The sequence below is a fragment of the Syngnathoides biaculeatus genome, chromosome 8 (assembly GCF_019802595.1).
Source record: "Syngnathoides biaculeatus isolate LvHL_M chromosome 8, ASM1980259v1, whole genome shotgun sequence".
NCBI lineage: Eukaryota > Metazoa > Chordata > Actinopteri > Syngnathiformes > Syngnathidae > Syngnathoides > Syngnathoides biaculeatus.
The window spans coordinates 9,394,445-9,412,626 of record NC_084647.1 but is presented as its reverse complement, the minus strand read 5'-3'; the positions used below and the strand labels follow the sequence as shown (position 1 = coordinate 9,412,626).

General features: G+C 55.9%; 3 protein-coding genes across 4 annotated transcripts; all 3 read left to right on the top strand.

Moving 5' to 3' along the window:
* Positions 1-111: 111 nt before the first annotated feature.
* Positions 112-2,027, top strand: LOC133504364 (somatostatin-2-like). The gene is made up of 3 exons (XM_061826537.1): positions 112-164; positions 1,459-1,628; positions 1,734-2,027. Exons 2-3 carry the CDS (start codon positions 1,461-1,463, stop codon positions 1,914-1,916), a joined length of 351 nt encoding a protein of 116 aa, XP_061682521.1. The 5' UTR covers positions 112-164; positions 1,459-1,460; the 3' UTR covers positions 1,917-2,027.
* A 1,250-nt stretch (positions 2,028-3,277) lies between these two features.
* LOC133504775 (somatostatin-1-like) lies at positions 3,278-4,572 on the top strand. The gene is made up of 2 exons (XM_061827361.1): positions 3,278-3,436; positions 4,276-4,572. The coding sequence occupies exons 1-2, from the start codon at positions 3,320-3,322 to the stop codon at positions 4,510-4,512; spliced, it is 354 nt and encodes a 117-aa protein (XP_061683345.1). The 5' UTR covers positions 3,278-3,319; the 3' UTR covers positions 4,513-4,572.
* Positions 4,573-5,940: 1,368 nt separating this feature from the next.
* On the top strand, positions 5,941-18,015 carry ece2b (endothelin converting enzyme 2b). 2 transcript variants are annotated; one of them, XM_061826536.1, is made up of 20 exons: positions 6,288-6,427; positions 6,940-7,071; positions 7,629-7,715; positions 7,787-7,922; positions 8,465-8,680; positions 9,410-9,534; positions 9,597-9,743; positions 10,182-10,247; positions 10,313-10,501; positions 11,395-11,537; positions 12,002-12,116; positions 12,349-12,459; positions 14,034-14,132; positions 14,207-14,284; positions 14,358-14,461; positions 15,477-15,587; positions 16,216-16,283; positions 16,354-16,544; positions 17,449-17,544; positions 17,616-18,014. In XM_061826536.1, exons 3-20 carry the CDS (start codon positions 7,629-7,631, stop codon positions 17,790-17,792), a joined length of 2,259 nt encoding a protein of 752 aa, XP_061682520.1. In that variant the 5' UTR covers positions 6,288-6,427; positions 6,940-7,071; the 3' UTR covers positions 17,793-18,014. The 2 variants fall into 2 exon arrangements, with proteins under 2 accessions (XP_061682519.1, XP_061682520.1); XM_061826535.1 differs by lacking the exon at positions 6,940-7,071 and having other exon boundaries at positions 5,941-6,427; positions 17,616-18,015.
* The last annotated feature ends 167 nt before the right edge of the window (positions 18,016-18,182 follow it).

Below are 18,182 nucleotides of genomic sequence, written 5' to 3'. Positions count from 1 at the left end.
CCTGCCTAACCTTTCAGGGCCAATCAGCTCTAATGGATTTTGGCCCGCAACATTCCGCCGTCTCCGAACACGCCACGCGGCGGGAGGGCGGGGCCCCAGCCTTCAAAAGGCCGCTCGCGCCGGTACCGCGACCAGAACCGGAGCGCCAAGCACGACCCCGAGAAGTGAGTCGGTCAGTTTTTGTCTCCTCTATTTTGCGTTCTTCACATTCTTTTTGTCAGCCTTTCTCACTTTCTTTCTGTCGTGGGGGGGGGGGGGGTATGATTGATTGATTGATTGATTGATTGACAGCTTGAAGCTCTTGGTCTGCCGCCAGATGATTTTGGAGCACAATGTTTGCAGATGAGAGCAGCGCAATCTGCAGGAACATCCGGAAAAAGCGGACCGGCCACGACGTGTTTTCATTTCATCAAGAACGCTAAAAGAGCTCGGTAACAATCGTACTAGTAGCGCAGTTCGTACGTGTTGCTCTTGCAATCTCTCGATAGCAGCGCGTAGAAGATCCCGCCTACCCGTTCGAGCAATGACACGCTTGTCTTTACACAATCGCAATAAGACGGAACACGCGCCAGGTCCAAAAGTTCCCGACGATGGCGAGCGTGCGCAGGGAGCGAAGGACCAGAACGGGTGGGGGAAGGCGTCGCCTGTGTTGTGACAGGAGAGTCTCAGGAAGCGCTAAGGCTGGCCGACCGAAGGCAGCCGAGATCTTTAGGAGAAATAGAAATGAGCCCGGCAGAGCAAACTGGGGAACTTGGGACCTGTCCGGAGGAGGGCGAGAGCGCACTGCCGGGCCACAGGGTGAGAGGAAGAGCCAGCAACAACTGCATGGTTCTTGTTTGCTGAAGACCTTTGACCTGGAATCCAAAAGACTTTTCGACTTGCACATTTCCCGCGTGCACTCGCCCCCGTTTGAGCACGACACCGGCGTCCCGCCCACTCCGTCGGTTGCTCTCTCGTCAAAAACTCCAAACCTTACCGAGAGTTAGTCCGGAAGAAAAGGCCTTGACACTAGTCTCAAAACCGTCAAGTGAAGAAAATGTTCCTGGTAAGATCTGGAGTTTTTTGCGGGTTGTGGCGGAGCGGGGCCACGTCAGGACGTCGTCGTCGGCAAAACGCAGTCCAGGCCTCGCTTTCCGAACGGCTTTTCCAGCTGGACGTGCCGTAGGCGGATCGACTCGCACCTCTTTCGAACCGGCCGTCCTCTCTACCCAGAATCGGTCGCGTTGCGCCGTTTTGCCTGTGGGTTTGCTTTGCCTTCGACGAACGGGAAGAGTCCAGTTGCTCCGATCGGACCTTTGCCAGTTGTCACGCCACCTGGACTGGCAAGCGAGGGAAGTTTTCCTTTCAGACGAGGGTTGCGCAAGGCGAGCGGCTGGGGGTCTCCTAGCAACAAGCGTTTGCGATTTTGTGTGGAGTTATTGAAAATGTTTTTTCTTCCGGTCCGCGGTGCGGCGCCAGCCATGCGTGGACGCGAGCGTTCCTTGCTGCCGTCGGTCACGCGCTTGCTGCTGGTGTGCGGCCTGGCCCTTTCCTCTCTGGCTGACAGAGTGCAGGACCCGGACCGGGACGGGGAGATGGAGCTTGAGCTGCCGCAACGACTGGCTCACGGAGAACGTGACCTGTTGCAGGTACCGGGGCGGGGCTCGGGGAGTCTTTGCGGTATTTCTTTCCAAAGTGGAAAGTCTTTGAATTTGTTGGTCTCTTTTGTGGGCCCGCGATTTGATCGGTCGCAGGACTGGACCGAGCGAGCGGCGGAGGATCTCCTGGCGAGGTTGTCGGCGCCCGAGGCCGAAATCCGACGGGCGTCGGCCAGGGTGGACTCGGCGCGCTCGGTGGACCCCCCCGACAACGGCCCCCCCCGCGAGCGCAAGGCCGGATGCAAGAACTTCTACTGGAAAGGCTTCACTTCCTGTTAGGAGGCGTCCGCCCGTCGGCCTCATGGCCTCTTCCCCTCTCGTTAATTCTTGTCCAGTAATTTATTTGTGCCCGTGTGGCATTAAAGAGAGAATTTTGTCCGTCAAACAACAGCAAGACGCGTCCTTCCTGTTTTCTGTGTGTTTTTCCCTAACGAGTCTTTCATGGAGATCAGGCAGCCCAAACGTGGACACATTTAGCGCGCTCGTGTGTCTTCGCTAATCACTCTTTAATGGACCGCAGCCTGTGCAAATGTTGACAAATTACTCTCACGCCTACGTCGACATCCGTTTGCAGATGGACGCGGATTTGGCACCTACTGGGTCAGCGTTTGTCAACCCGTCGCTCGCTGCTGGCGCTGTCGGCGCGGGACGGTGGTTCTGACGACCCCGTAGCCGCGTGCGGCGTGTGTGTCGGACAGCCGGGTCCAAACCGTGCGCCCCGACAGGCCAAGACCAGTTTGAAGGTGGTCAAGCCTGAACCAGGTGAGTCTGGGGACACGAGCGGTTCTGGAGTCAAACGTCATCGCCGCCGTCCTGGCCCCAGTTCGCGGCGCTGGTGGCAGGCCAATCCCAGGCGGGACCCACCGGAGTTCGGGTGGGATCCACTTGGAGGACCCCCGTCGCCGACCGTTGTTGGTTGGGGGGGGGGGGGGGGTAAACAGGGCTTTGTTTCCGGACTGTCAACTTTTCAAAGGGCGTTTCGGGCAGTATATCAATCACGTACGTTTTTATCATTGACAAGAGAAATTTGGGGAAAATTAACCAGATTGAATGGCGAAGCTAAAACAAGTTTATTTGAATATTTCAAATAAATTGGCGCTGTACAAGTTAGGGAACAACAGCACGCATCCATCCGTTTTCCATGCCGCTTATCCTCACAATGGAAACCTTCCGGACGCGGAATCGACCCCACGCCGCCCACTCCAAAGTCCGCCGTGTGCGCTGCTGCATCGTGTGAGTGAGAGAAGCCGAGGTCGGCGGAACCGTCTCTTTATTGCCACGCATTGCGTTCATGTTGGAAAAAATTCTCGTCAACGTTGATGTGCTTATAGTGGTGCCTTCGGTACTTCCTGTTCCGACAAAGCACCGCGAGTCGAGCATCTGACGTCTACTGACGACTAAGGAAATGTTCATTCCTTTTTCCTGTCCAAAAAAACTTGAAGAGAATTGGGATCCGCGGTCATCGCACCGGTCGGGTCCTTCGGTTCGTGCGCTTCCGCTGCGGCCGCGCAGTTTGCTCGGCTCCTGTTTTGTGTTTGCGGGAGGTTGATGGGGAAGAAGAGGAAGTGCATGAAGATGGCTCATTTGGCTCGAGCGTGGTCGTCGCCGTGACGTCAGCGCGGCCCTATAAGAGCGGGCGGCGGCGGGGACGCAGCCCTCAAGCTCTCGCCCCGAGCGCCAAGATGCGTCGCTGCTCCTCTCGGTACCTCCCGCTGCTCCTGCTGGCCGCGTTGGCCTCCTCGGCCGCGCTCGGACGCGCTCACGCCGGACGCGGCGCGACGCTCGCCTCCTACAAACAGGTACAAAGTTTTCCATAAACTTTGGAACATCGGCGCAAACCGTCCTTCCAAAATGTTTGAAACGCTTTTAACGAGCGGAGGCCCTCGAGGCGTCCGGCGCTTGAAAAGTCTCGGAAAGTGGAAATTGCAAGAAAAAGATTTCAAAAGCAGAGGCGCAAAAAAAAAAAAAAAAATATCGATCGATGGCCCGATATTTCACGTCCGTTGGAGAGCACGATTGCACAAGCGGTCAGGGCGTTGGCCTCACAGGTCTCGGGACGGGGGTTGGAATCCCAGCGGATGGAGTCCTTTTCTCCAGGTGGGTCTTCTGCGTTCCGAGCACGATTCAAGAACAGACTCCGAATTGCCCTTCTCGTTTGCTTCCACGTGGCCGGCGGCGACCGGTTAATGGGTCGGCCGGGATAGGCTCCTCCTGATGGATGAATGTATATCGCTCATTGGTTATTAATGTCAAAGCCATATCTGTAGTTAGGACCTGTAGTTAGGCCCCGTAGCTCAGTGGTTTGGCAAACCAGGGGTTGTGGGTCGGCATCCCACCGGGGGGCTCCGCTCCCTGAGAAGCGTTAAAAACTTCGCCAAACGAATATGTGCGCTGCGGCGACCCCGAAAGGGACGAGCCGAAAGAAACACACACCTGGAGTTAGGGCCTGCCGCCTTTTAGGGTTTTGGAACTTCTTTCCAGTCCTGCTGGACATTTGGAGCGAAGGAGCAAATCTACCGCTGCCTTGTTTTTCTTTTCCTGGTATTTGAAATCCTCTCTTGTGGAACAGTTTGATTCGAAAACAGATGATGAGAAAAGACAGCGACGCTAACGATGCCGACGCCGATGATCATTTCAGGACCTCGTGGGCTCGTCCCTGGCGGAGGCGGTTCTTTGGGACCTCCTCCGCATGGAGAACCAGGCCACGGAGGACGACGATGACGAGCGAGGGCCGAGGCGGTCCGGGGAAGCCGAGGACCGCGGCGACGACCCCCCGCGGCGGCGCTCCGCTCTTCGTCTGGCGGAGGTCGCGGGGCCTCGTGAGAGGAAAGCAGGATGCAAGAACTTCTTTTGGAAAACCTTCACATCCTGCTGAGCGGTTCCTCCGCAAAATGTTCTTTCCTTTCTGACCTCAATAAAAAAAACCTTTCCACCACGTCTTGAACTTGTCGCTCACGTGTTACTGCAACTTTCAAGCGTCGGCCGTGCAATGTTTGCGTTGGCACCTCCAAAAGGGAAATTTTGTTCGGCCCACGACAACAAATCTGACCGCTGAGAGGCAACCGATCACCGCCGCTCGACAGCTGCGCGTGTCCGACACATGTCGTCGGAAGTCTGATGACGCAACCATCGAGTCCAAGTCCGGCCAAAGGTGTCCCGGTGCCAAGTGCACGTGTCCTCGTATCTCCATCTCCGTCTATCGTTCGGGCCCTTTCCCAACCGAGCCGAGAGGCAATACGTATACTCCACAGTGGAAAAGGGTCCGACCCCGTCTCAAGATGACCGGTACCGGAGCCCGAGCCCAGTGTGGAGGTGGGCCCGACTACATCAAGTTCAAAATTCTCGACCTCGCGCACCTCTCGGGTTCTTCCTCTGCCAGAGAGTCCCACGAGTCGGCTTCTGCAGTCGGGGATCGGATCGCCGAGGTCCCGGAGCTTCGCCCCCCCCCCGGCTCACGCCGCACCTGACCCCTGATGGTGAGCCCGAGTCCAGGCAAGGGAAACCCAGACCTGTTTTAATTTCTCATCAGTTCGATTTGTTGTCGTGACGCTCCAAGTACTGGAGACGAAGTCCGTGCGTGTAAGTAAAGCCGATTCTGACAATTCATCCAATCAACAGGAGCGGCGGCGGCGGCGGCGGTGGCGGGAGGTCCACGAGGAGCCCAACCCGGCCGTTGGGACCCTCGTAGCCTCGGGAGTTCCGACGTTTCCGCATCCTTTCGGTCAGGTGGGCCAGTCGGACAAAGGTACATAAGTGGTCACATGGGCTTCACGTCCAATCGGGTGCGTTGCTACTTTTCATGAGGAAGTGAAGCGCCGACATTTCACATTTCATTTTGCGACGTTCACAATAGCTCAAAGCGTGCGTTTGGCCAGAGGTGAGAGGTCACGCAGCCTCTTGATGGACCAGTAAGTGAGCAGCGGATGAAGCTTGTTGCCGTGGAAACCCCATCAACGGGCTGCAGGCTATTCTTTCATTTTCATGTCTGTCACAAAACGTATTGACCAACACTGAGGTGGGGGTGCATCTTTATTATCAACAAAACGGGATGACAGACAAATACAAGACGACGTCGACGTGGAGAAAGCTGCACGTGGCCCCCCCCCCCCCCCCCCCCCGGGCCTGCGTGGGTTTCCTCCCACATCCTCCCAACGCTCGAATTTGCCCTCAGGTGTGAACGCGAGCGCCGACGCTCGCTCACTCGCTCGCTCGTTTCTATGTGCCCTGCGACCGGTTTAGGGCGTAGCCCGCCTCTTGCCGGGACGGGCCACCCTCGTGAGGATAAGTGGCTCAGATAATGGATGAGTAAGGCATCATTTCAAGCAACCTGTTCTAAACGTCGTGTGGCTACAAAAATGTTATTTGTGGTAGCGTCTCATCGCATTTTGAAGTCCAAAAATGTCCCGTCGGCTTAAGCCGTATTTACTGGAAAGAACTTCTTTGGATCAGCTCAGAGTCGATGTATCGCATCGGGGCTCGGCACAGGCACATGGTTCCGTTCGGGAGACTCGAGTGGGCGGGGCCTGGAGAGTGACGTTCGCCCGACGTCACTCGGCGGGTCGGTCCGGCTGTGTTTGTTTGCCAGAGGAAGAGGAGGAAGAGGAGGAAGAAGAGGCTGGTTCATGTCGGCGGGCGGGGCTGCTGCTCTTCGCACAAAAGACGAGAAGGAGACGGAAAAGGAGGACGGACGCCGCGGGGGATGGACCGGCCTCTGCACGGTCGGTAGCGCTCCGTCTTCGGCCGGCTTCGCTTTCAGGATGAGCGTCGCGCTGCAGGACCTCCGCAACACGGTGAGTGCGCGCGGAGCGGCTGTCGATCATCGCGCCGCGTGACGTCACAGCCGCGGCTGCGTTCGGGCGATGACGTCACCCGCCCGTCGCCACAGCGGCGAGCGCTCGTCAGGTCTGCGGTGACGTCACGTCATTCACCTTTGCCAGGCGTGAAAGCAGGATAGCTTTTTTTTTTTTTCGGGTAAGGGGGAGGGGGGGGGGGCGTTGTGCCGCCCCCCCCCCCTTCGTCTTGCTGGTCCCGCTCCACTTCAGTGTGTTTGCTTTTGTACCGCTTGGCACGGGCACAGGATGCGTGTGAGGGGGGGGGGGGGGCAGCGCGGCACGCCCAGAAGTCTTCTTAGCTTGGTTTGTTTAGTCAGATAAGTGTGCTTGTGGTGGTGGTGGTGGTGGTGGTGATGGGGGGGACCGGGACGGTGGGGGGGGGGGGGGTCACGCCCTGCAAATGTCACTCATCTGGTTTGACTGACGCTTTATCAGCCCCCGTTTGTTTGTGTGTGGGGGGGGGGGTCCAGGCCTTTCTCTTTCCTGTCTAGAGGGCTGCAACTTCCTGTCTCAAGAAGCCCACCCAAGTTCAATCAGAACAAAACAAGATCATCATCATCATCATCTACGTACTTGCATAGTGTTCTGCGCATACTTCTTCTGTACGTACTTTTTTGGTCCGATTTGTATATTTATGGCAAACTTGAACCGTTTGTTGGCTTGGCGCGCAATTTGTCATTTTTCTGTTGTCCTAATTTCAAGCGTCGCAACTTTGGCAAATAGTGAAGGACATTGTTCCAAAAAGTTTTTTGCTTTCCTCTCAAAGTAAACATCCAGACTTTGTGTAACCGTCTTGCTTTTGGGCCACCACCTTTTAATACCAATGCTAACAAATGTGGGAAATGCCACGGACATGCTAACGCTATCACTCAAGGCAGCTGCGTTATCAGATATTTTGAACACAAACAACGCAGCAACACACAGTAGACTGCGTTCCGAACGATTATGGCAATATTTTTCTTCCGTTTTCCAAAATCTCCGACGCAAATGACACAATCCGGCTTTTGAAGCAACCTCTCAGTGATAAATATTTTTGGAAAACGAAAAAAAGTTCAAAATGGGCACCGTTTGTATTGGGGGTTTTTTTTGGAGGGGGTTGGGGGTGGGGGTCTTCTTGCACTTTTGCACGTTTTGACTGCGCTTCTACTTTTTCACGCAGATGTCGAGCTACAAGCGAGCCACACTGGAGGAGGACGAAGCATCGGACGTCGCCCCCGAGGCGTCCCCGTCCCCCGACAGGCTGGAGGTGGGTGACGGCGCCGCGGCGCAGTCCAAAAAGACGCCATGATGTGACGCGATCTCGCGTGTCTCCCTCAGGTGAGCTTCAGAAAGACCGCTGCGGACATTCTGGGCAGAAGAACCAGGATGGAGGTCCTGCTGGGCGTCCTGCTGCTTCTCAGCCTGCTGGCCCTGACCACCTGCCTGCTGGTCCTCGGACTGGCCTTCGGTCCAGGTGACCGAGCGCTCGAGCCTAACCCTTCATTCCTCATCCGGGATCTCTTTGCCAGAGTCATTTGCTGAAAATGTGCCCATCCGAGTCAAAGTATTGGCCTTCTTGTGGCACCTATCCGCAATGAGAAACCTCACAAGGGGCGTGTTCATTATCGACGGCAGGGTCGGAGCACCGCAGCACCGGGGCCCCCCGAAGCCATCACCGACGGATCAGCAACCCCTGGTCCCAAAAGCCTTCGACATTAATTGGACACTCGAAAATTGCCCCGTCGGTGCGATTGTGCGCGACTGTTCTCTGTTTGTCTCCATGTGCCCTGCGATTGGCTGGCAACCAGTTCAGGGTGTACCCCGCCTCCTGCCCGTTGACAGCTGGGATGGGCTCCGGCACTACTGCCACCCTCGTGAGGATAAGCGGCTCAGAAGATGGCCGGATGGATAGCCCCGAAGTGGCAACCGTAGTGGAAAGAAAACGTCGGCCGGATCCCAAAGATCGGGAATAATCGCTGGGCCGTCCTTTGTGTGGTGTCGCGCGCCGGCGTCCAGTCGCCGGCGGCGGCCTGTGTCTGACAGAGGCGTGCGTGAAGGTGGCCAGCCAGATAGTGGAGGCCATGGACCGCAGCGCCGACCCCTGCCAAGACTTCTACCAGTTCGCCTGCGGGGGCTGGATGCGGAAGAACCCCCTTCCGGATGGACGGTCGCGCTGGTCCACCTTCAACAGCATCTGGGAGCAGAACCAAGCGCTGCTCAAACACCTGCTGGGTGAGGTCCCTGGACTCTTGTCGCTTGGCGGAGACGCTTCCCTCTTGGTCCAAAAGGCTTCTGTGTCTCTGGCTTGGTTGGGTTCCTCTGGATGTGGGGGGGGGGGTCTCCATTGGAACGTGTGGTCGTTAATGATTGGCCCGTTACAGTCGTTAAGGTCCACTCGCTCCCCGGTGTGAGGGGTTGCTTCAATAAGTTGATTGGTTGGTTGATCCATCTATTTCTTGGTTGCCCAGCTGATTAGTCCATGAATGGGGAAGTTAGTTTGTTGGTTACTTTGTGAATTCATCCCTTTTTGGTGGGTTAATTGGACAGCTCAGTGATCGATGGATTGACTGTTGGTTATGTCGTCAATCATTTTTGCTGATTTGTCATGTCATTGGTTGCTTGGTCGGTAGAGTGATCGGTTGGTTGTTTAGTCAATATTTGAATGAAATATAGATGACTGGTGAGTTGGTTAGTTAGTCAATTGATTGGTCCTCTCAAAGTTGGGGCGAGACGGCTCGTTTCCCATCTCTAACCCGTTCGTAATTTTGACAGACCTACCAACATTCCCAACCACAGAGAACTAAATGGGGGAATTCCGCATGTCGGATTTTGAACGGAGCCAACCCTTTGGATTCAAGTCGAAGCGTCCTCCGCAAGCGACAAACGCTTAGCCGCCAAAATCCCTCGTTTGGGGAGCGACGTACGCGCCGCGAGCGCTCTGCCGACTGATTTTCCTCGCAGAGAACGGCACCTTCAACGCCAGCAGCGAGGCTGAGAAGAAGACCCAGTCCTACTACCTCTCCTGCCTCAACACGCAGAAGCTCCGAGAGCTGGGAGCCCAGCCTCTCGTGGACCTCATCGCCAAGGTAAGCGCCACCGCGCCCGCCGCCGCCGCCGCGTCCGCTCTCAACGCTCAGCACGTCGGCAGGTCGGGGGGTGGAACCTGACGGGACCGTGGGAGAAGGACAACTTCATGGAGGTGTTGAAGGTGGTGTCGGGGCCGTACCGAGCGCAGCCCTTCTTCAGCGTGGGCGTCAGCGTCGACCCCAAGAACTCCAACAGCAACGTCATCCAGGTGGGCCGCCGCCGCCGCCGCTCGCTTTGGCGACCGAGCGTCGCCCGTCAGTCGAGGAGGACCGCCTCGAATCCGGAACCGCTTTGCCGTTACTGAGCAAGATGGCCGCCTCGCGGTCCCGAGGTTCGGCTTCCGATCCGGGCTTCGGCCTTCCTTGGCGGACTGAGCCGTTTCAGATCCAAAGAGCTTTAGACCTTTGTTGAAGACGCCATATCGGGTGTGGTCGTCGAGTTGATCCCAACTGAATTCTTCCGGTTGTTTGATTTAAGGTTTGCTTATCTATGTAGGGCAGAATAATGGATTGATTGATTTGATCGATTGGGCTCTTTCCAAAGAACGCGCTGGTATTGTGGAATTGGGATCAAGCCGGAGTGGTGTCACACCGCACTGCCTGGCCGGCCGCTTTGTCATCGGTCCACTTTGACTCCTCACCCCCAGGTGGACCAGTCAGGGCTCTTCCTGCCATCCCGGGACTATTACCTCAACAAGACAGCCAACGAGAAGGTGAGCCAGCCGCGTGCGGCCGAGACCGCTCGCGGGTCCGTGTCGTGACCGGCTCCGTCCCGCAGGTGCTGCTGGCGTACTTGGACTACATGGTGGAGCTGGGCACCCTTCTGGGGGGCTCGCGGGCATCTGCCCTGGTCCAGATGCAGCAGATTCTGGACTTTGAGACGCTGCTGGCCAACATCACCATCCCGCAGGACCAACGGCGAGATGAGGAGAAAATATACCACAAGGTCACCATCGCGGAGCTGCAGGTGACGCGCCTTTGCCCACATTTGGGATTTTCAATGTCTCCGTCCACTGCGCTTTGATCTGGTTTCACGTTATCTGCGAGAAAATTCTCGCGAAAGGACAACTCGTCGTCAATGAATCGTATTTTGACCGATGAAGTGAAATTTGTCGTTTCCGTTTCCACACCGGAAGAACTCGCTGACGAATTAGCGGAGAATCCGCGTCCAGGGAAATTTTTGCCCGGTTTTTGTCTCAAGCGGAGTCCCAAATGGAAGTTTAATATTGAAAGTCTCACTTTTGACTTGGCCAACGATTACGGGCGCCGATTTGTTTGCTCTTTTCGAGAAGTGCGTGCAAGCAGTCTTGTGACATCTGCGGGTTGTTGAATAGCTTGAAAATGATCTGCGCTATTCACGGTGAGAGGAGCTCTCAGGCCATTTAACAACGTCGGGACGTCGAAGCGAACCTTGGAGCACTCCAAGGTTGTCGTTCCACATCAGGGAATTTGGGTTTTGCACCTTGATACGCCGAGCCCTCCCTCTGCCAATTTAGTTTGGGATCAGCTGCGTCGAAAGCGTTCGGATTGAGGGTCCTCGCGGTGGGCGGAGTATCCACGGAGATGTTAGCGCAGCGGCTCTGCGTGTGTTACCACAGCAACAGTTGCTACGTGCGGTTGCTACGTGACGGCATCGAGCTCGTCACCCGCGTGCGCGAGATGTTGCGGAGGAGCAAGATGAAGATGGGTGTCAGTCATGTCGGCTCGTGGCGTCTTTGTTTTTTGTTTTCCTTTCCTCGTTCTTTGTCAACACGTGCGCCTGCCACGCGGGCGGCGCCGCTCGACACCCCCCCCCGGCACAGGAAGTCACAAAGGCGACGAGCGTGGCAGTAAAAGCGCCGCGGCCCCGCCTGTGTCCAGACGCTGGCTCCGGCCGTGGACTGGCTGGACTTCCTGTCGTCGTGTTTGTCGCCGCTGGAGCTGAACGACAGCGAGCCCGTCGTGGTCTACGCGCGAGAATATCTGCAGCAAGTCTCCCAACTCATCGACAGGACGGAGCACAGGTGACGCTTCTAAAAGTATTCCGTGGGTGGGACGTTGCCATTTCCTCTCAATCTTGTACAAGTGCACTTGCGCAGATTTCAGATATTTAGAGCCATCTGTTTCCTGCCTTGAAAAATTGTTGATCATTATTGTGAGAAATGATCAACTTGGGAAGTGTTTTTTTTTTTTTTTTTTTTTTTAAATCGTGGCGTGTCCCGAAGCCAAAACTCGTTCGGTGAGGCCACGGAGAACGACTTCCGGACGGCTTCAAGGAAATTCTGGTCCGCCGTCCGCGGTCTCGGAAGGGGGAACGGGTTTGCCCGTCGGCACCGGGTCTGGCGGGGGGTGGGGCGCCGCTGACCTGGACTCGGGACGTTGTCGGTCAAAGCGGTCAACCGCGCAGTAATCGGTAGCCGAGACGTCGCGCTCCCGTTTCCCAAAAGTTTGAAAGGCTCTTTGTGCGTGTGCGTGTGTGTGTGTGTAGTTTGTTGAACAACTACATGATGTGGACGCTGGTTCAGAAGAGCGTGTCCAGTCTGGACCAACGATTTGAGAACGCTCAGGATAAGCTGCTGGAAAGTCTCTACGGCACCAAGAAGGTACTTGGCCGAGCCAAACGTCACTCACAACTACTACGCTTTCAGCTTGTGCTAACAAACTCGTAGCCGGCCTTTGTATTGTCTTACTTGAACTAGTCCATGTTTGGCCGATGTCTTTTGTCTCCCGTTCTCCTACTGCTGTCCATTCACGAGCGTGTCTTTGAGCCGTACTTACTCGGACTGTTTGTTGTCTTGTGGTGGATTTCTGGCGCTTTGTCGTCGTCGACGGCAGTCGTGCGCGCCGCGCTGGCAGACGTGCATCGGCAACACGGACGACACGTTGGGCTTCGCGCTGGGGGCGCTCTTCGTCAAGGCCACCTTCGACAAACACAGCAAAGACATCGTGAGTCATCGGGGCGGGTCTCGGGGAAGCGGGGGGGGGGGGGGGGGGGCGACTCTGGCGTTCGGAAATCCCACAACGACAAATGTGACAACTCCAGAAATGCAAAACGAAAGCTGTTTTTGTCCGAGGGGCACCCCCGGCTGGCTGGCTCCAAACGGCGAAATGGGAGCCCTTTTTTGACCAAACGGTGGAAGGCTTCCCAAAATAAATCGAAGCATTGATTTCCTCAAATCGCCCCCGACATGACGTTCCACGTGGGCATATATATATATATATATAATATTCATTCATTCATTCATCAGATCCTGTTGCGTGGAAGCGGCTTGTTCTTAAGTTGCATTTTGGACCTTTTCTGCTGCCAGTCAAGCGTTTTCATGGACAGGCAGAGGGAACGGGGGGGGGGTTGGGGGGTTGGGGGGGGGGTCACCCAGTAAAGGCCCCATCGCACCACGACGTTCCGGTCAGCGTTCTATAGCGTTTGAGGACACCTTGGTAGTCGCCCACGGTCGCCGGGATAGCGCCAGAAGAGCGTCGTTTGAACGTCAACGATCGCCGGTCCGGAAAAAAGTTTTGAACGTGCACAAAAGGTCTCACCGAGACCAGCGTTCATCAACGTTTAATTTTACTAACGTTCGCCGAGCGTTGCACGCGTTCGTTACTGTAGCGTTACTTGGTCGTTACTTATCGTTTGTTAGCGTCGGACCGTCATCGCTGTGGTTTTCATGGTGGAGGGTCTCCAGGTGCGTTACTTCTCGGACGTGCGCTCTTCCTCCTGGTGTTCTTTTTCCTCCAAAGACATTGCTAGTGAAAGAGGCTTTGCATTCTTACTTGTCCGCAGCCCACCGTTTTTTGGTCGAGGCGGCATGGTGCTGACTGTTCAAACTCACGACAACAACTGAAGCGACGATGGAAATTTCCAACGTTTTCGTCGCCGTTCCACTGTAAAAATGACACGCCAGCAAAACGCTATTCTGTCGTTATTCGCCCGTTAGTCACACGCTCGTCTAACGTTGACAAATCGCTCGTCGCGCGCCAGTGACACGTTAGCACGCGCTAATGGTTTTTCGGGCTATCTTATTTGGTCGCCGTTAGACGCACGTTAGTCACGCGCCAGATGTGTCATCCGCATTTGAGAACGCTGAAAAATAGAACGATTGAAATGTTCAGAGAACGTCACGGTGTGACGGAGCCTTAAGGACTCGCGACAAGATGAGGAAGGACAACGCAGAGGAAAAGAGCAAGGCGGGGTGGGACGCCTGAAAGAAGCCGGGTGGGGGGGGTCGACGATGTCTTGTGGCGGTCGCAGCGCAAGCGTTTCAACTTCCGAGGTGCCCGTGGAACGTACGCGGGTTGATGCAGCCTAGCGTATTCCACACGATGGGGTCACGTGCTTGCGATACTGCAGAAAGGGGGCAGCCCTTCTGCACCCACCCAACAGCCAAACATTTCTTCAAATAAACGAATGAGTCAATCGTGTTTTGACGTTTTCAATGGCCAATGGGGAGGGATGGAAGGTAAACAAACCCCCCCTCCCCCCCCATGTCGATTTTCTTTTTTTTTTTTTTGCTCGTCAGGCGGAGGAGATGATTAACGAGATCCGCGCTGCCTTCAAACGGGCTTTGGAGCGACTCAAGTGGATGGACGAGGACACCAAACGAGGCGCCAAGGAAAAGGTCAAAGGTGGAGGCAAACGCCGGCGGCGGCGGCGTCAGCGTCGTGACGCCTGTCGTGTCCGTTGCGTCATTAGGCGGATTCCATTTACGACATGATCGGCTTCCCGGAATTCATCATGGACCCCAAAGAACTGGACGACGTCTACGACGGGGTGAGCGGCGGGCGGCCCCCGGGAGGTCCGGTCGCCTTCCGGCCGAGCTTCTGAGAACGTGTTTGTGTTTCAGTATGAGGTTTCCGAAGAAAGTTTCTTCCAGAACATGCTGAACTTCTACAACTTCTCTTCGAGAGTGATGGCCGAGCAACTGCGGAAAACTCCCAACAAAGACCAGTCAGAACCCGACACACGACACCACACGCTGCAACGCTCGCAAAGTACTGCGCAATTCGCCGCGCCGTGCGAAATGAAATACGCCAGCCGGCGGTTGTCCGACGTTTTCCGTCAAGTCCCACCCGAAAGAAAAGGAAGTTCCGAAGGGAAACCGTAATGACCGACCTCGCGATACAGTAGCAGAGTAGGCCCAAGTGTTCATCCAAAGAAGGCAACTGCTTAATTCTTACTATTATTGGGCGACGCCTTCGTTCCAGTGCAACAGTGTTTCCCGATGAGTGCTACGTAGGCGGAAACGCGCTTGAACGGCGGTCGGGGAAAACGCGTAATCGGTGCATTTTTGATCAAATTGGATTATTTCGCAGGATTCCCTTTTGAATGCGGGGAACGAGCCGTTTGAGCACCGGGCCCTCGATCGCCCTCACCGGGAGTTTAGCAGAGTAACAAATGGCAAAGTGGCGTCAGCGTGGTTAAATGGACCACGGGGCAGAATTGTCGCCTGTGCCTTCCAAAAAAGCAAAACCGAGGAATGGACGGTATCCCGCGGAGGACTTTTGCGTTCAAGCGAGCCGGGCTCGAAGGTTTTGAAAGTAGCATACTTTGGTTGATTGAATCCATCCATCCATCCATTTTCTGAGCCCCTTATCCTCATGTGGGTCACGAGAGAGAAAGCCGGATAAGCCCCGAACTGGTCGCCGGCCAATTTCAGGGCAATTTTATTTTATTTTTTCCTACAATAACTGAGAAGTGATTCCTTCAAATGTTTTGAATTCCCGATTTTGTGGCTTTTATGAGCGGGAAGTCGGAATTACGTAAAAGCAGACAAACAAATACTTGAAAATGGTTCGATTGTGGACCCTGACGGTCAAAGCTGTTCAAGTGGAATTCTGGCGATAGATAAATCAACGTCTCCGTTGACCACTTGCATTTTTTTTGTCGGCAGGCAGAATTCACTCACGGGTTCTGTTCCGGACAAAATTGAAAAGCGGATCCCTTGTGTGTTGTGCGGTCCCAGGTGGAGCATGACGCCGCCCACGGTCAACGCGTACTACGTGCCCACCAAGAACGGAATCGTCTTCCCGGCCGGAATTCTTCAAGCTCCTTTCTACGCCCGGGACCATCCCAAGTCAGTTTGGGGGTACACACGCAGAGTGCATCTGGTTTGCAGTCGTACTGTCGTATCTCCGATCGGCAAAAGATTTTTGGCAGCTCCATCTCGTCTCCTGTTGACGATTGAAGACGTTTCGCCTTTCATCCAAAATCCAAAAGGCGCCCAAATCTTAGCTGCGGCGTTGCCCGTCGAGCCGTCGCGTTCGTATCGGAATCGGCTTTCCTGGCCCGCTACCTACAAAAGGCACAACGAACGCGTCGCCGGTAGTCTGGGAGCCGCTCGACCGGTGGACAGAAAGAATGCAGCGTAACGACGCTGCCGTGACGATAACTGCGAAGTCGATGTCGTCCCTTGAAGCCGACGGACGGCATTTTGCGTAGCGGCCGATCCGCCCCGCCCGTCTCGCCCGGTAATCGTAGCCACAACCTCCGGCGGAACTCCACCGAGAAGTCGACGAGACCTCTCCGGCCTGAAGATCGTGGACTCCAAAGAGCTGTCTGCGGAAACTGAATAATCAGCAGACACACCTGACCGCACGCAGCGCAAAGAAAAGATTTGTAGAGCGCAGAAACGAAGAAGGCCAAACGTCTTCAACGGCCAAGCGGACTCGGCTCGAGTTTGACTGCGTTTGTTTGTACCGAAGGGCTTTGAACTTCGGGGGCATCGGGGTGGTGATGGGACACGAGCTGACGCACGCCTTCGACGACCAAGGTGAGTTCAGATGGGATCGGGTCGGGGGGGACGGCGCTGATGCCGGCCGGCCGCGGGTCTTCATGCGCAGGACGCGAGTACGACAAGGAGGGCAACCTCAAGTTGTGGTGGCGCAACTCGTCTGTGGACGCCTTCCGCCAGAGGACCGAGTGCATGGTCCGGCAGTACGACCGCTACGCCGTCAACTCTGAGCGCGTCAACGGCAAACAGACTCTCGGCGAAAACATCGCGGACAACGGAGGCCTCAAGGCCGCTTACGAGGTGAGTCCCGACACGCGCAAGTCCCAAGTTGGAAAATTGACGGCTGCGGCCCGATTGGTTGCGTTCACACTGGAACAGACAAAATCGTGTGTTGGATAAAATGGCAAACGCACTGAATTAAGGCCTCCTACATGATAAACCAGGGCTTGTGGGTTCGTATCCCACTGGGGGCTCCGCTCCCCGAGAAGGCTTGCGTCAGGGGGGGCGTCCGGCGTGAAAATTGTGCCAAACGTCATCTGAGATGACACGCTGCGGCGACCCCGAAAGGGACAAGCCGAAAGAAGAAGAATTGCCTCATGGGCCAAATAGTTTGACACCTGCGGTCTAGCGTCGTACCCCCTGCCGGGGCCCGCGGGCGAGAGGCCCCGTAGCTCGGCGGTTCGAGCCCAGGGGTTGTGGGTTCGTATCCCGCTGGGGGCTCCGCTCCCCGAGAAGGCTTGCGTCAGGGGGGGCGTCCGGCGTGAAAATTGTGCCAAACGTCATCTGAGATGACACGCTGCGGCGACCCCGAAAGGGACAAGCCGAAAGAAACGCACACACCCATAGAAGGATATCCCACATCACACCGCCCCCAAACTCGAAATTGTCCATAGATGTGAATGGTTGCTCGTTTCTGCGTGCCCGGCGACTGGCCGGCGACCTGGAGGGCTCCAACACGGCCGCGACTAGCGTGAGGATAAGCGGTATGGGGAAACGGATGGGTGGAAAGACTCAGGAAGTGCCGCAGTTGCGTTTGATTTGGTTTGCGAGACCTCAGCCGTGGTGTCAAGTACCACGTTTGTTCGTTCGGTGGGGTCGACGTTCAACCTTCTTCAGATTTGGGGGTTTTCATTTTTTTGTGTGTAAAACTGTGCGGCAGAGAGCAGGACCTCGGGGCCGCCGCTCAACTTCTTGTTGTGTCCAGGCCTATCAGGTGTGGGTCCGCAAGAACGGCCAGGAGAAGAGACTTCCCGCTGTCAACCTGACCAACGAGCAGCTCTTCTTTGTTGGTTTTGCTCAGGTGAGAAAGAGAAGAAGCTCTTCTTCTGGTTCAGGATTTTTGGTTTCAAAAGCACCGCGGTGTGTTTTCAGGTGTGGTGCGCCGTCCGCACGCCGGAGAGCGCCCACGAGGGCCTGGTGACGGACCCGCACAGTCCGCCGCGCTACCGCGTCATCGGCACGCTCAGCAACTCGGCCGAGTTCAGCCGACATTTTGGGTGCCCCGCGGGAACGCCCATGAACACTGGGAGGCGCTGCGAGGTCTGGTAGACCGCTCGTGGCGGTCCGACAACTTAAGGAAGCTGCTTCCTCTTAACTTATTCACTTCCTGCGCGGACTCCGGATTCGTTGGACGGACAAAGAGACGACGACGACGAAGGAGAAGAAGAAGAAGATTGTGCTTCTGATGGGAATTCGTGTCACTGTGATGATGATGACGATGATGAAGAAAATATTCTCTACACAGCACGTGCGTCATGTCAGTCGCGCTCACCTACGGTCAACCGGGTCACTTCCTTCGGCCTCGAAGCTGCTTCCGTTGTCGTCACGCTAACCGTCGCGTCCCGTCGACGGGTGCGAGACGTCGCGCGACACGTAAAAAGTGCGACGTCGCCACTCGTGAGCAAGGCAAGGGCGAAAAGATGATCGAGTTTCAGCAGA

Excerpts from the sequence above, each read along its gene's own strand:
- LOC133504364 (XM_061826537.1), top strand. The coding sequence starts at position 1,461 with ATGCGTGGACGCGAGCGTTCCTTGCTGCCGTCGGTCACGCGCTTGCTG. Across the intron at positions 1,629-1,733 it reads GAGAACGTGACCTGTTGCAG|GACTGGACCGAGCGAGCGGC; the intron begins GTACCGGGGCGG and ends GATCGGTCGCAG.
- LOC133504775 (XM_061827361.1), top strand. The coding sequence starts at position 3,320 with ATGCGTCGCTGCTCCTCTCGGTACCTCCCGCTGCTCCTGCTGGCCGCG. Across the intron at positions 3,437-4,275 it reads CGCTCGCCTCCTACAAACAG|GACCTCGTGGGCTCGTCCCT; the intron begins GTACAAAGTTTT and ends TGATCATTTCAG.
- ece2b (XM_061826535.1), top strand. The coding sequence starts at position 6,260 with ATGTCGGCGGGCGGGGCTGCTGCTCTTCGCACAAAAGACGAGAAGGAG. Across the intron at positions 7,923-8,464 it reads CGGACTGGCCTTCGGTCCAG|TCGCCGGCGGCGGCCTGTGT; the intron begins GTGACCGAGCGC and ends GCCGGCGTCCAG. Across the intron at positions 15,588-16,215 it reads TACGCCCGGGACCATCCCAA|GGCTTTGAACTTCGGGGGCA; the intron begins GTCAGTTTGGGG and ends TTTGTACCGAAG.